This window comes from Enhydra lutris, unplaced genomic scaffold (assembly GCF_002288905.1).
Source record: "Enhydra lutris kenyoni isolate GAN:26980312 unplaced genomic scaffold, ASM228890v2 scaffoldscaffold3, whole genome shotgun sequence".
NCBI lineage: Eukaryota > Metazoa > Chordata > Mammalia > Carnivora > Mustelidae > Enhydra > Enhydra lutris.
The window spans coordinates 11,028,128-11,043,918 of NW_019154087.1; the positions used below are offsets into that span (position 1 = coordinate 11,028,128).

A 15,791-nucleotide genomic window follows, 5' to 3' on the forward strand; every position below is an offset into this window, starting at 1 on the left:
CAAGGAAGTCCGTTAGAAATTTAGTACCCACAATATATATTGGGGACTTATGGGTTTTTTCTGCCTCACATGTTACAAAATCCCAGATTTGGGGCGCCTGGGTGGCTTAGTTATTAACATCTGTCTTCAATTCTGGTCATGATCCTGGGGACCTGGTATCGATCCTGACATTGGGCTTCCTGCTCAGTGGGAAGCCCGCTTCTCCCTCCCACCACTCTCCATGCTTGTGTCAACCCCCCCTCAAATAAATAAGTAAAAGCTTAAAAACAAAAAAAGCTAAAAACAATCCCAGATTTATAGAAGAAGAGCAGGTGTTGAGTGTAAACTAAACTGTTTACTCAGTGTAAGCACAGTGAGCCACCCTTGTCCACTAGTGTAGACTAGGAACACTCTGAGAACCCGAGTTCCCACATGCCAGCCAAGGGCCAGTCTTAAAGGGTGACTTTCTAAGCCTGATGGTCTCGGGCCTGCTAAGTTTATTTTTTTTGTATGTCTACTTGATTGGAAGCTTTCTATAATGTACTCTTCTCTGCTCTGACATTGACTTTTCATTTTGGTCCATTCTTGGGACCTGGCACTGTATTTTGCTTTACACCCATGGGTACTAAATGATTTTGAAATGAATGAAGTTCATATATATATGCCACCTTATAATAATCAGTACACATTGCTTTGTGAGTTAAAGAAATATTTGTTTTCTCTTTCCTCATTAATACTGAAGATGTTGAAGAAAGAAACTGTCTTCTAGAGTTTAATTTCTGCCTTTCATAGTACATTTTAAAATAACTGACAAAAAATGTACAGTAAATGTTGTTTACTGATAAATGTCACTTTTTAGAATCTATTCATCCCAGAATTATGAAAAGGGAAAGGATAAACTTTAGTAATGGGAAATATCATTGTAAATTCATTCTTACATAAAAACAACTCATTTGGCCTGTATTAAGTTATGTACATTTTAAAGATGTGAATGAAGAGAATATAATTAATTTAAATGGATTGGGTAAATTTAATTTTAATTGCCTGTAGAAAAAACCATGTACTTTAGAAAAAAGTCTGAAAACATGTTGACTATAGTAGTGGAACTTGGGTTAGAAGATCAGGATCAAAGGAAAAGTAGATTTTTTTCTTTCATTTTTTTTTTTCTCCCTGTGGACTGCACTCTGCTCTTTGTTATTCAGTGTTTCCATAACCTTTGCCTGGAAGTTCAGATACAAACCATCTTATGCTACCATCAAACTGTGATCTCTGAATCTTGGAAATTATCATAGTTCTTTACACAATCTTTCTAGTGATTTCATGTCTGATGATTAGAATTTTGCTACTCAAATTGCTTATTATTATTTGGCACATTTTGTTTACCCTTTTAATAGGCCACAGAGAATGTTCTCCTGAAGCTGACTTTAAGGCTTTAAGTCTGTGTAAGTTTTAGATCTATATTAAACAATTGAGCAATACTGTAGTCTCATAAAACTAATTAGATTTGAAATTTTGTGAATTATTTCTGATGGATCTGATGGATGTTACCAAACTGTCAGGAGACATATTGACTTTATTAATATGGTTTTCTAATTTGTCAGTGAAATAACACTTCAGTTATAGAGAAGTCATTTGCCTTATGATATTGAAAAAATCAAAAAGTAAACAAATAAGCCACTAAGTTGTCAAAATAGATGCCACAGTATTCACACACTAACCCTTACATATCATTTACGGAAAACCCCTAAAGCAATGGGTGTAATCAGCTAATATCAGCTGAATTTACTTTATTCTTTTTTGTTAAGATTTTATTTATTTATTTATTTATTTATTTACAGAGTGCGTGGTGGGGGGAGCTGTGGGAGGGGAGGCCAGATGGAGTGGCAGAGGGAGAGGGAGAGAGAGAGAACCCGAGGCAGGCTCCATGCTCAGGATGGAGTCCAGCATGGGGCTGGGTCTTAGAGCCCTGTCATTCTGCCCTGAGCCGAAATTAAGAGTCAGACACTCAACCGTCTGAGCCCCCCAGGTGCCTGTACCTTATTCTTTATGCATAAAGACTTTTCTATCCAAAAATGTCATTGAAATCGGAATACCTGAACATGTTTGTAAAACTATAGAAAGGGACCATGGCTACAGTGTGAAGGCTGTCTCATAAATTTACTGTGGAAAAGATATGCACTTTTGACTGTATCTTCCAGTTTATATCAGTTATTCCTTCTTTAAAAAAAAAAAAAGCTCAATTTTCAAAGTAACTTTGAAAGGCAAGGCGTGACTCAAAAAAGGAGTGCTTTTAAAAGTTTTACATTAAGGGACACCTGGGTGGCTCTATCATTAAGCGTCTGCCTTCAGCTCAGGTCATGGTCCCTGCTCGGCGGGGAGACTGCTTCTCCCACTCCTACTTCCCCTGCTTGTGTTCCCCCTCTCTCTCTCTCTCTCTTTCTGTCTCTGTCAAATAAATAAATAAAATCTTAAAAAAAAAAAAAGTTTTACATTAAGTCTCTCATTACTCTCCTAAGATATTTTTAAACTTTAAAAGGAAATAAACACAATGGCAGTTTTTAAAAAAGACTTCATGTTTACAAAAAATTAGCTGAGCTTTTAGTGAATAAAATACTTATCAAGACCATCCCCAAATAAAAAGTTTCCAACCCGGAATGGTCAGTGGCCTAAGTATAGATAGGATTTACTTACCTACATAAACTTGACCAAGGTGCTCAGTTAGACTTGTCTTTGTGTCTGACTGTATCTTGAGAATGTGCTTGATACAGTTTAGTTGATTATAAAGGCAACTTTAGTTAAATGTAAGGTATGGAGCCAAAAAAGCCTTTGTGATTTTAAGTTGCATCGGTAGATGTGATGCCCCATGATGGGTCATCTGGCTGTCTATATGCCATATTACGTCCTGTGTTAAGAGAGCTTTGGCAGATTCCTGTGCATCCACAGAGGACAGCCAGGACAGCGAAAGAGCCTCAGTGAGATCAGACAAGCGAAGCATTACCTGTCTTGCAGAAGAGAAGACAAAGAGAAGGAGGGACTCTGGTCTTCAGAAATTTGAAGGTCTGTAAGTGTAAGAGGAATTAAAACCACTGAAGAGGACTGTGCTGGAGTTGATGGCAGTTGGTCACAGAGCAACACGTGCCACTTCGGCTGATTCAGCTGAGGTGGTATCTGGATTTGTTCCCGCCTTCTAAAGCTACCTGCTCGTACTCTAGGGGTTGAGGTAGGGACTGTTCGAATATGTGTTTGGATCTGAATCGTGGTATTTAGGATGTCTTTCATGTTTGTTCCTTGGAAGAAGTTAGGACTGCAGAAAAACGGTACAGATGTTTCTGGCTGTGCCCTTGGAAAGCGGCGTTTGTGTTGAAGGTGTCTGTGAGCCACAGTGAGCCTCCATTTCCTAGTACTTTGGGATTGCAGATATCTGCTGGCGTGCAGTGCTGTCCTGCATCTTGCTTCGTTCGGTGCTCGCACGGTTTCTGGGAGGTCCTGGAGGAGGGACTGTCAACCCCATTTTGGAGCCCAGGACACTGTGGCTCAGCTCCGTGAGAGGGAACAACTCACCCGCAGTGATATAGTCAGAGCTTGTGTAACACCAGCGTTTTCCCCACTCCAGAGTACTTTTCGGATGTTCCTTTCAGCTTGACATATTTAGAGCACTAATTATTTCTAATGAACAACAGACTTAATTTTTCACATGAATCCTTTTAAGTTATTTAACTTCCTGTGCATTATGTTTTGAATGCTGTTCAGTTAAAGAGACTGGGATCTGTAAAAATCTGTTTTTCTCTCTGTCTGCTTTTCCATCTGAAGATGGGGGAATCCATGTTTGGGGTGATTAGATGGTATGGGGGGTAGATATAAGCAGATACGCCTCAGTGATACGTGTGTGTTTGTGTGTGTCCGTGTGTGTCTAAATATGTATGTGTGTGTATAAGCTCAAAGCAAGCAAGAATTTTAAACAGAATCCTTTGAAAAATCAACAGAAAAAAAACAAAAACAAAAACCCATTCCCTTTGTTTAGGAGCCCTAAATCACTAGTTTCCTAGGACAGTCCTTGCTGATTTCTGAAAGTGGGTCTCTCTGTAGCTTAAATCTGACAAAGTGGGGCGCCTGGGTGGCTCAGTCAGTTAAGTTCTGCCTTCGGCTCAGGTCATGATCCCGGGGTCCTGGGATGGAGCCCCGCATGCGGCAACCTGCTCAGCGGTGAGTTTGCTTCTCCCTTGCCCTCTGTGATCTCTGTGATTGCTCTTGCTCTCACTCTCTCTCAAATAAATACATAAAAATCTTTAAAAAAAATGACAATGTTATGCTGTCAGAATTGATTAGGTGAGCAAACTTGTTTTTTGTGCTTCTGAAGTTATCCTGGAATCTGTTTAATTAGACACTGAAGGCAGGGCATCTGACCTAACTTCAGTTAAAAACAATCACAGAAGAAAATGCCTGTATTTTAAATATAAAGATATGATGACATTGTATACTCTAAAGATATCCATACCTTAAATCTTAGTACTTAAAACTAGCTTCTTTGAAAAGCCTTGTTGAAAGATAGGAAGGGAAATATATTTATTTAAGAAGTAAACCTATAACATGCTGGGACTTCTCATTAAGGACATTATTACTATATATTTCGGAACTGACTGTACTTCACTGCCATTATATTTTACCATATTTAAAATAAAATTCATTTGGTTACATTTGGCCATGTCTGGGGCAAATATGACTGATTAGCTTTGCCCTGATGTCCTATTATATAGTCAGTAAAAAATTCCCCAGGCATTCAGAATAATAGAGAATAGTAGAGTAAATAACACTGTGGATTTTTTCTTGTGAAAATTAACTATCCACGTAGTAAATGAGCTCTTCTGTCTATAGTTGACCCAATTTAACACAAAAAATATTTAAATTCAGGAGAAAAAGTTTGTACTGGTTACCTATTGCCATTTTTTCCCCTTTAATTTACAAGTTAGGGGGCGCTTGGGTGGGTCAGTTGGTTAAGCATCTGCCTTGGGCTCAGATCATGATCCCAGGGTTCTGGGATGGAGACCCTCCTCGGGCTCCCTGCTCAGTGGGGAGCCTGCTTCTCCGTCTCCTTCTGCCCTCTGCCTCTCCTCCTGTTGTGTGCTCTCACTCACACTCTCTGCCAAATAAATAAATAAAATCTTAAAAAACAAAAAACAAAAACAAGCTAGGATTTTTTTCTTATTGAGTTGATTTTTGTTTGTTTTGTTGTGATTTTGTCTGTTCTTTACTGGGTGGGAAGATAAAATCAAGTGTAACTTATATTTAGTACTACTAATCTCTGGTATGAAAAAAAGGGAGAGAGCCATAGTAGCATGTTCTCTTGGACACTTCAAAAATTATGTCAGTAGCATTTAACAGAGACTAGAACCTGCCAAATTCCTACATAGTTGTAATTTACACTTACTATTAAGTGGCAAATTCATCGACATATAAACAACTATGTGGAAGTATGAATGTTTTCGTTTTTATATGAGGATTTCTTTTCCCTTCCCTTCCCTACCTTAGCTAATTGTTTTGTGTAGCTGGCTTATGAAGTCTGTGCAGATCAAACAGCATTTGGGATTGAGATGGTTTTTACTTCAAGAGAACGTTTACTTCATTATAGGCCCCCAGGGATGCAGAAGACGATCTTTTTAGGACAGTAACCAATACACTTCATTTTCATGAAAATTCAAATGAAAGATGATGGTATTTGGAAGACCAGTTTCGACAGGAAAGAAAATACACTTTTGGCTTCAGAGCTTAGTTAGATGTTAGAACATGATACTAAGGAATATCTTCATTTGTTAGACTTCAAAAATGTTCAATTTATTATCTCAGCGTTTAGTATTAAATTAGAAATAGATAAATGGAGACTTTAATAGTAGCCATCTGTCTGGAGAGTTTTTACTTGATTTCTCTGGAGAGGAAGGATGGCTTAGATGATCTTTGAACGTCTCTTTTAGATATTTCATGAGGAGAATGCTGTGGTTAGGGTGGGAAGATACAAGTCATGTGTGCAGATAATCTAAGAGTTTCAGTGAAGTGTTGAAGACTGGGATAGGGGAATGAGGCATTTGAAAGTTGGAGAAGACAGGTGGCCTGCAAAGATTGTGGAGGAACTTGTAAGTCATTCGGGTAGGGTGTTCAGAATAAAATAAACAGGCGGTGCGTCTGTTAGTGACCAAAAAAATTATTTCAACTATGAATATGTAAGCAACTATAATACATGATAGTGTTGTTATAAGAATATAAGTAAAAGTGAATCAATATATAAATTTGGATGTATTTAGGGACGCCTGGGTGGTTCAGTCGGTTAAACGTCTGCCTTCGGCTCAGGTCACGATCCCAGGGTCCTGGGATGGAGCCCCGCATTGAGCTCCTTGCTCAGTTGGGAGCCTGCTTCACCCTCTGCCTGCCACTCCCCCTGCTTGTGCTCTTTCTCTCTCTCTCAGACAAAAATAAAATCTTAAAAAAAAAACTTTGGATGTATTGAAAGTGACCGATTTCATTGGGACTTTAATATGAAATTAAACTGTACTTGTCTCTTAAGGTGTAATATGGTGTGAGAAGGTTATAAATAACCAGAGAGTGCTTACTTACATCTAATGGACTGGAAATGAGTCACTAATACTGAATAATTGGACATAGTTGGAGCGAAAGGGCCTGGGAGAAAGCTGAAGTACACAAAGAACAAACAATGCCCCTGGTAAAATGTGCTTACTATAATTCACAGAGAAATCTTTGTTATATTTCACATCTTTGAAGAAAGAATTCCAAATGTCAAGCACATCTGATATATACTGTACTTAATACCAGGCGACAAATGTATGACTTAGAAGGGCCATTGACTGTTTTGTGTAAGTAGTGCTATCCTTTCAAACTGAGATATGTCACTGACAGAGCCATTGGTGTTTCCTGACATAAAATTAGCTGGATTGTGTGGATTTCAACAGTAGTGGTGTTAAGGGTGAGAGAGAGTCTGTTGTGTGAATGGAGGTCTCAGTCCTTGGATTCCCCAGAAGATTTATGTGGGGATCTGCACTCCAGTAAAGACAGCCAGAAGGAAAGCAGCAAGCACAAAGCAGTTCAAAGCAGTTCGTTAAAGCAAATAGACACTCTCAAGGTGGGAGAGGGGACAGATGCTGGGAGATGAAATCCCGCCCTGGGTTGTTTTGGGATTAGATATTATTGGGTCTCTCTGGGTGGGGAGGAGCTCTGACTTACAGTGGGCTGGTCTCTAATGATTAAAGGCTGCTTCCAATCATTTGGGAAACTCCTCCCACAGGTTGGGAGGGAGAGTTTGACCCTGTGAGGTTTGTGCCAGAACCTTCTTGGCAGCCTCCTCCTGGGGGGGAGGGTAGGTTGTACCCATAGTGCAAGTGAGTTAGGATGAGTCTAGGGGTTACCCTGGGGCAGAGGTGGAAGAAGAGAGGGCATGCTCTGCACTTTGGCTCTTGATCTGTCCGCCCCAAGGTCTTGGAAGCCACAAGGTCAGGATGTTTGTATTCCCAGGCTTTTAATGTGTAGTTTATTTACCACCCCAGCTCCTGTCTCTATAATTCCTCTTTAGGGATTTGGGACTCTGCCTTGGGGTAGTGCTTCTACTGCTAGAGTCTAGCTTCTGCCTAACAGTTGGTTCTGAGATTTTTTCTTTCAAGTATTTAATGGCTTTGCCATTCCTTCTGCTTAATTTAGCTGTTTGTCAGTATAAACAATTTTGTTATTGTCGCTGTGGAGGAACCAGGAAAGGAAACTTTATACCCAAATATTTAAAATAATTTATTTACTCTGCTTAAAGAAAGTTGAGCTGATGTCCTCTTTGAGGAGAGGTACAGAAGGTCCTTTCGATCTATCAGTGGGCAGTGAGGCTGTGGGCAGTGAGGGTTCCACCTCAAGGGGTAAGCAGGAACAGTACAATTTTCACTTGCCTCCCAAAGGAGATCTCAGCGTGAGTTTTTATCGTGAGAAATTACAAATTTCCATAGCTTCACCTAAACATGCGAGAGATAAATAGTAGGTGTGTATAGTCCTAAGTTCTTCTTTTAGCAATTATAATAACAAAAATTAAATTCCTCCTTCTTAGTGAGGTCTGGCATCTCATTAGCAAGATCTTTAAATGATTATTGAGGATCGTTTGGTATTGAAAAAAAAACAGGAATTGTTTGAGAAACATGGCAGTGAATGTATAAGGTAGTAGGAACAGGCAAACTCTTTTTTCTGGACAATATATGCTAAAATCCTGATACACAAGTTTTTGTAATGTGCAGCAGATTTTTCAGTGTCTAAGTTTTTGGGGGATAATGTGGTCTCTGTAGATGGCTTCCTAGTCTGTACATCAGTGTGTGACTGGGCCTGTGCAATCTTTCTGATCTCAATGCCCCTCGTGTTCTCCGTGGCTCATTCTGTTCCACTCACAGAGCCTTTCTATTTGCCTTTTCTGTGCTGTTCTATCTGTCTGGGAGCACTCTCTCCAGCTCTCCCCTGGCTGCTGGCGGTGCCTGCCTTCATTAGAACTCTTCTCAGTCTCCTCTGAGATTGCTGGGCTCTCCTCACTCTGCTTCCTCTCTGCATTCATTGTCTTCACAACTCTTCTCTTTACCTGAAGTTATATTCTATGCTTGTTTGTTCTTAAGTGCTGCGATGTTAAGCTTCAACTGTCTTGTTTACTGAAAGATTCCCAGTGCCTGAAGCTGGCCTGTGGTAGGAATCAGTAAATTATGTCCAGTGACTGCATGATTGGCCAAATGTGTCATGAAAATACATACCTTAGTAGGCTGGTTGTGCTTTATTTTATCAAATAAGATTTTGGAAATGTAGAATTTGTTTATCCCCACCCCAAGTCTGCAGAGATGAATTTTTGTTCTTATATTTGTGTTACTTGGTGTTAGAGATCTGAAGTGCTGATCACTCATTCCTTCTTTCCCCCTCCCCTGGATTCCAGTTGAATATAAACACAGAGTGAGTTGGATGGAGATTGACATATGCATTACTGAACTGAGCAGTGCCTGACAACCTACAGTACAGAGGCTTTGGAGAAGCTCCATTTGAAGCAACTTGGATTCAAGAATGTCCATTGGACTATCCACTCCTTTCAGTTTCCTCCCTCTCTCCCACTGAATCTTGAGTGGGTCTGACCAGGAGGGTTTATGGCACGAAACAAAAGACAGTGGGCCCACTGTCTTCAGCAAGCCATGAGCAGGCCATGAAGAAACAAAATGGAACCTGTTTTATTCATCAGCTAGTTAAAAATGTGAAAATGTGGCTCAGTGGAGTCTGCTTGCACTGGTTTCATTAGCAAGTTCTCATCATATGGAAATGATTCAGTATACAGGTGGAGAGAGAAATTGAAAGGATTGCTCCAGCGCCATCCCCTCAACTGGGAACCAGCCTCTTCTGTCGAAAAAAGGGGACAGGTTGCAATTATGGTTATCCCCTGAGTGATTGCAGTTGCAACACGTATATTAAAATATACCTACAAACAAATAATTTTAACCAGAAAAGAGCTATCAACACAGGATGTTTCTGAGAGTTGCTTGCAATTGTGAGTCATCTAGACATCTGCCAAATAAAATAGGAGACTCTATTTGTACACATGTTTAAGGGGAAGACTGGATGTTAATCCAGCATCTATTCAACACCTGTCAATAACAAAGGCATATGCTTATGAAAAAATATCATATCCTACCCTTGATATGTTTAGTATGACCAATACTGACTTCAGGTACAAACTCAGGAGCTTTTTATGTTTCAGGTTCGTGGGAGTAAGGGAGAAGTTCTATACATTTTGGATGCCACCAACCCACGACACTCCAACTGGCTTCGCTTTGTTCATGAGGCACCATCTCAGGAACAGAAGAACTTGGCTGCCATTCAAGTGAGCTTATTTGCTTCTTATTTGTACTCTGCACTGTGAGGGGAATGAACTAATTTATAACTGCATACCCTGTTTTAAATTTATTCCCAATGACCTGCTTCAAATAACAGTAACTAACTCATAAAGCAGAGAAATCCCATCCATTCAGCTTATGCAGGAAAGGGGCAAGTCTAGTTGTAAATTGACACCAGATCACTCTCTTTATGAGAATTCTTGAGGGAATGAATTATATAGTCTGATATTGTCCTTAGCAGATCTCATTTTCAAGTACTTTTAATTCATTCAGTGAACATTTATTGATAGTTTCTTTATTTGATGGTTTATTTGGCTCATAGTGCAATATTCTGTGTTATTTTTGGGAAAGGCTTCGTGGAGAAAGTTTACGTGGGTATATCCTCATGAATGGATTTTGAGCTTTTTGAAGATAGTGTATTAGTCAGGGTTTTCCAAAGAAATAGAACCAGTAGGATATCTATATCTATCTATCTATATCTATATCTATCTATCTATCTATCTATCTATAGAGAGATTTATTCTAAGGAACTGGCTTATGTGGTTACGGAGGAGGCTGGCCAAATCCAAACTCTGCAGAGCTAATGTCCCACTTTGAATCTAGAATCCATGGGCTGCTGTAGAACAAGGAAGAACCAGTATTCCACTTCACATGCTGTTGGGCTGGAAGAGCAGGTATTCCAGTGTGAAGGTCATCAAGCAGGAGAATTCTCTAATTTGCAGGGGGGAGGTGGGAGGTAGGGGGATGGTTTCAACTGATTGGCTGAGGCTCACCCCCACTGTACAGGGCAATTTGCTTTACTCAAGTCCATCTTCTTAAATGTTAATTTCATGCCAAAACACCATCACAGAAACACTCAGAATGATGCTTGAACAACTATCTCGGAATCCTGTTGCCCAGTCGAGTTAACATGTAAAATTAACCATCCTAAGTAGGAACCATATTTTATTGAATTCTGTATCCCTGTATTCTAGTATAAAGCTTCATATAACATTGGGCTCTAATAGAAACTATATTTGAACTTAGGTGATTCCTCAGTAGAAATTAAACTAGGAAGAGAAAAAGTTAAGGCAGTACATTTTTAGAGGGATCCTCTAATTAAAACTCTTTGATCAGATGATTAGCAGAAAAAGAAACATTGCATTTTGGGGGGAAATTGGCTGATCACATGTGAAAACACAGCTTCTGGATCCTAAACTGCAAAAGAAGAAGCAAAACTATGGTTGGTAGAAGTAAGAGAGAAGGAAAAGAATAAGGTATTTCCTTAAGTATTTACCATGTATACTATTCTAGAAGCTTCATAAACATCGTGCCATTTACTTAGATCAGAAAAACTCTAGGTTTAATATTTGCTGAAGGTTATGCTGATTTCACTCAAGTGTAAAACCAACAGTCACAAGAGGGAAAATATGCAGAATTAGGTTTTAAAGTAACCAGAAAAGATGGTCATCTAGAATATTCCATTTCCTGATGTTACTAGCTAACCACATTTTCTCAGTATAAATAAGTATTGGATGACCAATGTGATTACTGTCTTTTTTGGTCTGGATAAATGAGAGATGCCTCTTACCAACAGGCTAGGTTCGGCTGGAAAACAGGATCTTTCAGCAGTTAGAGATATTCAAGCCATTTTTTAGATGACCCATGACATACATTGATCCAACCACAGATTTCAATTGATTTTTTAAAATGTGTGAACATTAACTTTTTTTTCAATTATTTTATATATATTTTTTGTGGTTTCCTGATGCAATCATCTCACAGCATCTCCAGTTAACTCATAATTTTAGATTATAGACTCAGTTTTAGTATTTCCTTGTGAATGTTACCGCTATCAGAAAGCCTACAGACCCATGAAATTTACTTTAGTCAAACCCATTGTTTTGTGTTCTTTCTTTATTACTGTTTTAGAGACTGTTATTCTATTTAAACTAGATTCTTTTCTCCTTATGCTTAAATAATAATTTTAACCTTTGCTCAGATGCCTTTTGTTTGAGACATTTCTTCCTACTGGCTGTTACTTCTGTAGCATCGGTAACTCTCTCCACTGGCCCAGAGTTCTAAGGTGTTGCCCGCTCAGCTTTGAATTTTGTGTCAGGCTCTCTCAGATAAGGCTTGTTGAAGAGTTACCTTTCAGTGTACCTTTTGCTTGTCATGATCCCTTTAGATAGTGGAATACTAGGTCAGTAGGTATTTATCTTTATCTTCTCTTAACCACATTCATGACTCCATGCCCTGTTTATTTATTTCATGATATGGGACCACCCACATGTCTCTCTTTTTGAGTAACCACAGTTGCTAAGACTCACACAATTTTCATGTTCATTTGGGCCTTCAGTCCAGTGTTCTTCTTCTGCTGTGCTTCTTTCCTTGGAAGAGAGGAGGAATCTGCAAAGGGATGACTGTTGCAACTTTGATATTCCCAGAAGTTATTTGATTTAGAGGAGGTGAAGCAGGGTGAGATTGGAATAGGATTCATAAACTAACTAGAGGCTCTGTGAAGTTTCACCCTCGAATTTAATTAGAATCTGTTCAGAGGCCACTGGGGCAGTCTTTTGGTGCACAAGTGATGACAGTGCCTTTAATTCCTTTTAATGTTGTTTTGGCCTTTCCTTTGAGGGGGTTGAGTGCACTGTAACCATGTTACTTGCCACAGAGCTCAGTGTGGATCTTTGTTAGCTCCCTTGGTGGAATGTCTGTTTTACTTGAACGGTAGCTGGAGTAGCAGAGCGTTCAGAGTTCAAAATCACATCTGAGCTAGGGGCAGAGGACATAATAGTTGGGTCACAAGGCTGACGGTGATGTCAGCCTTCTGATTCGTTGGGATAATCTCCTGTGGGTTACATTCCAGAAACATTGAGTTGGTAGGAGAAGATCATAATGTTTCCTGCATAACATTATGAATCATTTACATTCCAAATTGTATCTGAAATTTGGGGTATTCAGGAAATTTTTTATTTGAGCTGTATGTCCCAGGAGTGGAGTAAATGAGAAACATTTGTGGCTATGTGGCTTGCTTGGTGGAAAACGTCAATACTTGGTCCAATTTTTTTGGACAAGGGATTAAGAATTTGAGGTCTGTTTTGGCAGAGGTTTGGAACTCCTTTTTGAAGACTTAGTTTACTTGTAGTTTTGCAATTTATCTGATTTTGGAAAATTTGCTTTGGAAATGATGATTTAAATGTATGAATTATTAAAGGCTCTTGTAAGTAACAAAATTCTTCCCACATGCACACATTTCAGAATCATTAGTTGAGATATATGTTCAGGCTTCTGAAAAGTATTTCCAACTGAACCAGAAAATTCTAAGTGCGAAAGACGTGGCTTAAAATGAACCAAAAGAATTCTTAGGCTACATAAAAAAAATGGGTGACTCTTATTAAAAATTAATTTTGTTACGCCAAAGGAAAAAAAGTAATAGTTAAATAAATATTTGACCTACTCGGGGTTTTACAGGCTTTTAAAAATTTCTTATCTTTTCATAGAAAATTATTTATTTAGGTACAGAATTATGTTATTCAAAGTTGAGACTGTGAATTCTTGGGATATTTTATTTTATTTTATTTTTAAAGATTTTATTTATTTATTTGACAGGCAGAGATCACAGGTAGGCAGAGAGGCAGGCAGAGAGAGAGGGGGAAGCAGGCTTCCTGCTGAGCAGAGAGCCCGATGTGGGGCTCCATCCCAGGACTCTGGGATCACTACCTGAGCTGAAGGCAGAGGCTTTAACCCACTGAGCCACCCAGGGGCCCCAGTGGGATATTTTAGAGATGTATTTAGGACATATTTCCAGACATCCCTTCCGTGGGACTTTTTTGCAGTATGTTATCAACATAAATGAAAAGGTGGCTTGGTGTCATAAGAAAAAGGAGCATATGGAAAAACATTTGGGTTTTGGTACACCTCACAAGGGATGTCAGGTTGTGTGGATTGCCGAAATAAGTTAAGAGAGCACCAGGTATTGAGCCAAACTTGTGATGTCAGCATAGCTTTGTCCCAATTCTGATGTCAGTTTAGTTTTCCCATTACCAGGAGAGCTATTTTATTACATACTATTTTCTCTCCTTCCTCTGCCTTGTTGCGAGGTCTTAGGCAGTCTATCCTGGAGTCTTCTGGTGACATGTGATATTTCAGAATGGTGGAGCTGGGAGATCAGATGTGGATTCCCTAAGAGAGAAGCAACTTGAATGTTTTTAAAGCACAGACAAGACTTTCTCCATTGTCATCGAAACAAGATCCACAGGCTTATTGAATGGTGATGCAGCACTCATATCACAGTGGTACCAACCTAGCACCCAAGCAACCAAAAAAAATTGAAAGGATTTTTCATTTATAAAAATTATACTTTTCTTGGGGCACCTGAGTGGCTCAGTGGGTTGAGCTGCTGCCTTGGGCTCAGGTCATGATCTCGGGGTCCTGGGATCGAGTCCCACGTTGGGCTCTCTGCTCAGCGGGGAGCCTGCTTCCCTCCCTCTCTCTCCGCCTGCCTCTCTGTCTACTTGTGATCTCTCTCAAATAAATGAATAAAATCTTTAAAAAAAAATTATACTTTAATTCAGTTTCTTCTCTAGTTCTGTTTTTTCCTATCAGATTTATGTAAATGGTATTTTTATAATATTTTCTAGAATCTGTTATAGAATATTAAGGTGCAACTGTCTAATGATTTCTTCAGTAACACCACAAAATATCAGTTAAATAACTTGCAGATCTTTTTTTTTTTTAATTTTATTTTTTATAAACATATAATATCTTTTTATCCCCAGGGGTACAGGTCTGTGAATCGCCAGGTTTACACACTTCACAGCACTCACCATAGCACATACCCTCCCCAATGTCCATAACCCACACCCCCCAACCCCCCTCCCCATCAACCCTCAGTTTGTTTTGTGAGATTAAGAGTCACTTATAGTTTGTCTCCCTCCCAATCCCATCTTGTTTCATTTACTCTTCTCCTACCCCCTTAACCCCCCATGTTGCATCTCCTCTCCCTCATATCAGGGAGATCATATGATAGTTGTCTTTCTCCGATTGACTTATTTCGCTAAGCATGATACCCTCTAGTTCCATCCACGTCGTCGCAAATGGCAAGATTTCATTTCTTTTGATGGCTGCATAGTATTCCATTGTGTATATATACCACATCTTCTTTATCCATTCGTCTGTTGATGGACATCTAGGTTCTTTCCATAGTTTGGCTATTGTAGACATTGCTGCTATAAACATTCAGGTGCACGTGCCCCTTCGGATCACTACGTTCGTATCTTTAGGGTAAATACCCAGCAGTGCAATTGCTGGGTCATAGGGTAGTTCTATTTTCAACATTTTGAGGAACCTCCATGCTGTTTTCCAGAGTGGTTGCACCAGCTTGCATTCCCACCAACAGTGTAGGAGGGTTCCCCTTTCTCCGCATCCTCACCAGCATCTGTCATTTCCTGACTTGCTAATTTTAGCCATTCTGACCAGTGTGAAGTGGTATCTCATTGTGGTTTTGATTTGTATTTCCCTGATGCCGAGTGATGTGGAGCACTTTTTCATGTGTCTGTTCGCCATCTGGATGTCTTCTTTGCAGAAATGTCTGTTCATGTCCTCTGCCCATTTTTTGATTGGATTATTTGTTCTTTGGGTGTTGAGTTTGCTAAGTTCTTTATAGATTTTGGACACTAGCCCTTTATCCGATATGTCATTTGCAAATATCTTCTCCCATTCTGTCAGTTGTCTTTTGGTTTTGTTAACTGTTTCCTTTGCTGTGCAAAAGCTTTTGATCTTGATGAAATCCCAATAGTTCATTTTTGCCCTTGCTTCCCTTGCCTTTGGCGATGTTCCTAGGAAGATGTTGCTGCGGCTGAGGTCGAAGAGGTTGCTGCCTGTGTTCTCCTCAAGGATTTTGATGGATTCCTTTCTCACATTGAGATCCTTCATCCA

The 15,791-nt window shown here is 39.5% G+C and overlaps 1 protein-coding gene across 3 annotated transcripts in view; it reads left to right on the forward strand.

The window, feature by feature from the left end:
- LOC111155690 (PR/SET domain 5) overlaps window positions 1–15,791 on the forward strand; it is a 222,148-nt gene that overhangs the window by 70,351 nt on the left and 136,006 nt on the right. For all 3 annotated transcript variants that reach the window (XM_022515994.1, XM_022516003.1, XM_022516012.1), the window contains exon 3: window positions 9,734–9,856. In XM_022515994.1, the coding sequence (XP_022371702.1) occupies window positions 9,734–9,856 (123 nt within the window). The remainder of the gene's footprint in view (window positions 1–9,733; window positions 9,857–15,791) is intronic.